The sequence below is a fragment of the Babylonia areolata genome, chromosome 2 (assembly GCF_041734735.1).
Source record: "Babylonia areolata isolate BAREFJ2019XMU chromosome 2, ASM4173473v1, whole genome shotgun sequence".
Lineage (NCBI taxonomy): Eukaryota > Metazoa > Mollusca > Gastropoda > Neogastropoda > Buccinidae > Babylonia > Babylonia areolata.
The window spans coordinates 61,533,816-61,538,815 of NC_134877.1; the positions used below are offsets into that span (position 1 = coordinate 61,533,816).

Sequence of the window (5,000 nt, forward strand, 5' to 3'; positions counted from 1 at the left end):
ACACACACACACACACACCACACACACACACACAGTGTACACGCACCCTCGCCACACTCGATGTGGGAGTCGAGGAAGATGAGGATGGGACCCTGGGCCAGCTCCACCCCCCTCAGCCGGGCCCTCACCAGCCCCACCCGCTCCGGCATGCGCACGATCTTCACCTTGGCGAAATCCGACATGTATTTGTCCAGGTCCGCTTTCAGGTGTTCTGCAGCAAAGAGGCGAGAGGAGAGACGATTGTTTTCAGTTACATTATAGTGAGACAAACAAAAGGTGGTTTCGGTTAATTTCTCTGAAACAACGAAGAGCTCCTTCAGGAAGTTTTAGCAGGGTACACCCACCCACTTCTTCAGAGCGTTTTCGCAGGGTACATCCACCCGCTTCTTCAGGAAGCAGGGTACACCCACCCACTCCTTCAGGACGTGTTCGCAGGGTACATCCACCTGCTTCTTCAGGACGTTTTCGCTGGGTACATCAACCCGCTTCTTCAGGAAGCAGGGTACATCCACCCACTCCTTCAGGGCGTTTTCGCAGGGTACATCCACCCGCTTCTTCAGGAAGCAGGGTACACCCACCCACTCCTTCAGGACGTTTTCGCAGGGTACATCCACCCACTTCTTCAGGACGTTTTCGCAGGGTACGTCCACCCGCTTCTTCAGGAAGCAGGGTACACCCACCCACTCCTTCAGGACGTTTTCGCAGGGTACATCCACCAGCTTCTTCAGGAAGCAGGGTACCTACACCCACTCCTTTAGGACGTTTTCGCAGGTTACATCCACCCGCGTCTTCAGGACGTTTTCGCAGGGTACATCAACCCGCGTCTTCAGGAAGCTTTCGCAGGGTACATCCACGCACTCCTTCAGGACGTTTTCGCAGGGTACATCCACCCACTTCTTCAGGAAACAGGGTACACCCACCCACTCCTTCAGGACGTTTTCGCAGGGTACATCCACACACTCCTTCAGGACGTTTTCGCAGGGTACATCCACCCGCGTCTTCAGGAAGTTTTCGCAGGGTACATCCACGCACTCCTTCAGGACGTTTTCGCAGGGTACATCCACCCACTTCTTCAGGAAACAGGGTACACCCACCCACTCCTTCAGGATGTTTTCGCAGGGTACATCCACGCACTCCTTCAGGACGTTTTCGCAGGGTACATCCACACACTCCTTCAGGACGTTTTCGCAGGGTACACCCACCCACTCCTTCAGGACGTTTTCGCAGGGTACATCCACCCGCTTCACCCACTCACTTACGCCCTATGACATGGCGCAACAACCGAGTGGTTAAAAGCCTTAGAGTTTCCAATCTGAGGATCCAAGGCTGGAATCCTGGTCACAGCGCTTGGTGGGCAAAGGGTGGAGATATAATTTTTTTTCTTTCCGATCTCCCAGGTCAACAAATGTGCAGATCTGCTAGTGCCTGAACCCCTTCCGTGTGTATAAGTAAGCAGACGATCAAATGCACATGTTACTTATAGATCTCGCAGTCCATGTCAGCGGTTTGGTGGGTGATGGAAACAAGAGCATACCCGGAAGGCACCGCCCCACCGCCCTGGAAACGGATTATGGCTGCCTGCATGGCGAGGGTAAATACTGTCATGCACGTAAAGGACCATTCGTGTATACGGGTGCACGTGGGAGTTGCAGCCCACGAACAAAGAAGAAAAAGAAGAAGAATCCGCTCTTCCCACCCCCCCCCCCCACCCCCTCCGACCAAATCCCCCCGTCCCCCAACACATGTCAGTATCTCCCCAAACAGACAGACAGACACACACACACACACACACACACACACACACACACACATACATAAACACACATACACACACACGAACGCACGAACACACTCACACACACGCACACGCACGCACGCACACACACATACCACACTCCTGTCCCTCTCCCCACCTCTCTCTCCCTACCCTCCAAATCCCACCCCACCCTCATCACGCCCCCCCCCCGCCCACCTCCCCACACACAACAGTCTGTACCGAGGTCGGAGAAGTCGTCCACGAGGATGAGTTCCTTGAGGAGGTGCGGGGGCGACCTGTCCAGCACGCTGTGTACCGACCTCAGCAGGGTGCTCCACGCCTCGTTGTAGAAGCACATGATCACGCTGGCCTGCTGCTGCTGTGGAGGGGTGTGGCCTCCGCTGCCGCTGCTGCTTCTGTACTGCTGCATGCTGCAGCTGTTTGTGCCGCACAGTAAACATCGAGCATTGTCATCAAATTAAACATCGAGCATTGTCATCATACGCACAAAGTAAACATCGAGTATTGTCATCATAATGCGCAAAGTAAACATCGAGCATTGACATCATATGCGCAAAGTAAACATCGAGTATTGTCATCATATGCGCAAAGTAAACATCGAGCATTGTCCACAAAGTAAACATCGAGCATTGTCATCATATGCGCAAAGTAAACATCGAGCATTGTCCACAAAGTAAACATCGAGCATTGTCCACAAAGTAAACATCGAGCATTGTCATCAAAGTAAACATCGAGCATTGTCCACAAAGTAAACATCGAGCATTGTCATCATAATGCGCAAAGTAAACATCGAGCATTATCGACATTTGTGCAAAGTAAACATCGAGCATTGTCATCATAATCATGTCTATCGGTTTGATTGGTGTGGTATTAATTCATTGCCTATCCTTTCACTGAAATAATTATTGTGTATGGCTGCGATTATCGTATGTGCGGTTTGCTTTCAGTTGAAATCGAAAAAGCTTTTTTCGGTCTTTCATGTATTGTATACATATTGAATGACTCTGGTGATTCTAGTCTATTGCTGGTGGCCGTTTTTCACCACAAACCGAATCATCTTACCAAAGATGATAAAGTATTCTGCATTCTGTAATAAACGTCGTCGTGGTCACCATCGTCGTCGTCATTATCATTATTGTGTTGTGTGGTGTGGTGTTTTGAGGTGTGGTGTGGTGTGGTGTGGTGTGGTGCTGTGATATATCGTATGGTATTGTATCAAATTGTGTTGTGTTGTGTTGTGTTGTGTTGTGTTGTTGAACAGTCGGAGGAGAACTCAAGACCCTGAAGCACACCTGGTATACCATTCAAAGACTGGCCCCCAAAACAGACGAGTAGCGTTTCTTCGTTACTGCCCTACATACCAGAAAGCACAATGGGTAAGTCAGCCAGTCAGTCAGTCAGTCAGTCATTCAGAAAGAAAGAACTGTATTGCATTGTTTAAAAAAAAAATGAAGTTAAAGGTGTTGTAGCATTTCACAGTCTTACAGAGGCAGTGAATTCACGTTCACTGGGTCCAGGAATCCGCATATGAAGACGGAGCCTAATACCTCTCCCTCCGTCGCTTTTCATCTTCCCCTACCGAAGTTAGGTACCTGAACACTCCTAGGATGAGGAAATTCGAAGAAAAAAGCCATTCCCATAGACACAACACCATGCCGAAACGGGGCCTCGAACCCTGATCACAGGAGAACACTGGATCAACAGTCCAGCACCTAACTGATTCTGCGCACACGATTTGTATTGTACTGTATTGTATTGTATTGTATTGTATTGTATTGTATTGTATTGTATTGTATTGCGTTTTGCCACGGAAAACTCCTTGCTTACAGCAGGTTCTTTCATGTGCGCTAAGGGCAAGCTGAAGACGGGACCCCAGTTTAACATCTCATCGAAATACTAACACCAAGGCCACCGCATAAGGTCTAGTGGAGGGGGCTGGAGGAGAGTTAAAAAAAAAAAAAAAAAAAAAAAAAAATCCCGGTTCGTGTAATAATGGACTGGTACGTGTCGTCACTTGCTTCCTAGCAGGTCGCATTACCATGAAGTCTCAAATTCAGTTCACATCGCAAACACAGACACACACATATGATTTGTGTAAACTGAAGAAACAACAACAACAAACACACACACACACACACACACACACACACACACACACACACACACACATATGTGTATATATATATATATATATATATATATATTATAAACATACCTACATAAACAAACACACACACGTACACACACACACACGCGCGCACACGCACGCATGGGTGGACACACACACACACACATACAGCAACACACCGACAGCAACTGTTTTTGGCTGTTGCAGAGGGGTTTGTGGGTGTAATCGCTGTCTGTCTTCAAAACCAAATAAACAAAGAAACAGACACCAAGCAACAACTTAAACAACAACAACGAAACAATCAACGATGAAATCAAAAAGCAAGCAAGCTAGCAAAAACACACAGACAAACAAATGAAACCCTATCGATGATGAAATCAAATCCAACGAAGTGTTGTCTTCATTGAACTGGCGTCAGATAGCATCTTGCAGGTGGCTTTATTGTCGTTTTTTTTGTTTTTTTTGTTTGTTCTTTTTTGGTCAAATTCAATTATCGCCCGAAGAGAGAAAAGAGAGACATGGAAAAAATATTGAGAAAAGGACAGAGAGAGAGAGAGAGACAGACAGACAGACAGACAGACAGACAGACAGACAGATGTAAACACACACACACACACACACACACACACACGCACGCACGCACGCACGCACGCACGCACGCTCTGCATCCTATCCCCTTCCACCCCCCCCCCCCACCCCACACATAAACACACATACACAGAGACACACCGACAGACAGACAGACATTCACACAAACCCCCTTACCCCCCACCCCTCCCCCACACACAAACACTGCGCCCTCCCCTCAAAAACACACACAAAGCACACATCCCCCCCCTCTCCCTCCCACACAACCACCTCCATCCTACCCATTCTTACTTCCCCTCCCCCCTCACACACACACACACACACACACACACACACACACACACACACACTGGTCATGACAGGAGTCAGGCACGGTCCTCTGCAGGCGAACGACGAACAGACAGACAGACAGACAGGCAGGCAGACAGACAGACAGACAGACTCCCACCCATGTATCCACTCCTAACCCCCTTCCGCTACCCCCCACCTCCAGCCCCCGCCACCCCC

The 5,000-nt window shown here is 48.9% G+C and overlaps 1 protein-coding gene across 1 annotated transcript in view; it reads right to left on the reverse strand.

Annotated features, from left to right (window-relative positions):
* The window catches only part of LOC143279542 (polypeptide N-acetylgalactosaminyltransferase 5-like), a 44,790-nt gene that overhangs the window by 13,538 nt on the left and 26,252 nt on the right, over positions 1–5,000 (reverse strand). Inside the window, exons 4-5 of the mRNA XM_076583611.1 lie at positions 1,997–2,193; positions 47–211 (exon numbers count right to left, since the gene is read on the reverse strand). Coding sequence (XP_076439726.1) covers positions 47–211; positions 1,997–2,193 — 362 coding nt within the window. The remainder of the gene's footprint in view (positions 1–46; positions 212–1,996; positions 2,194–5,000) is intronic.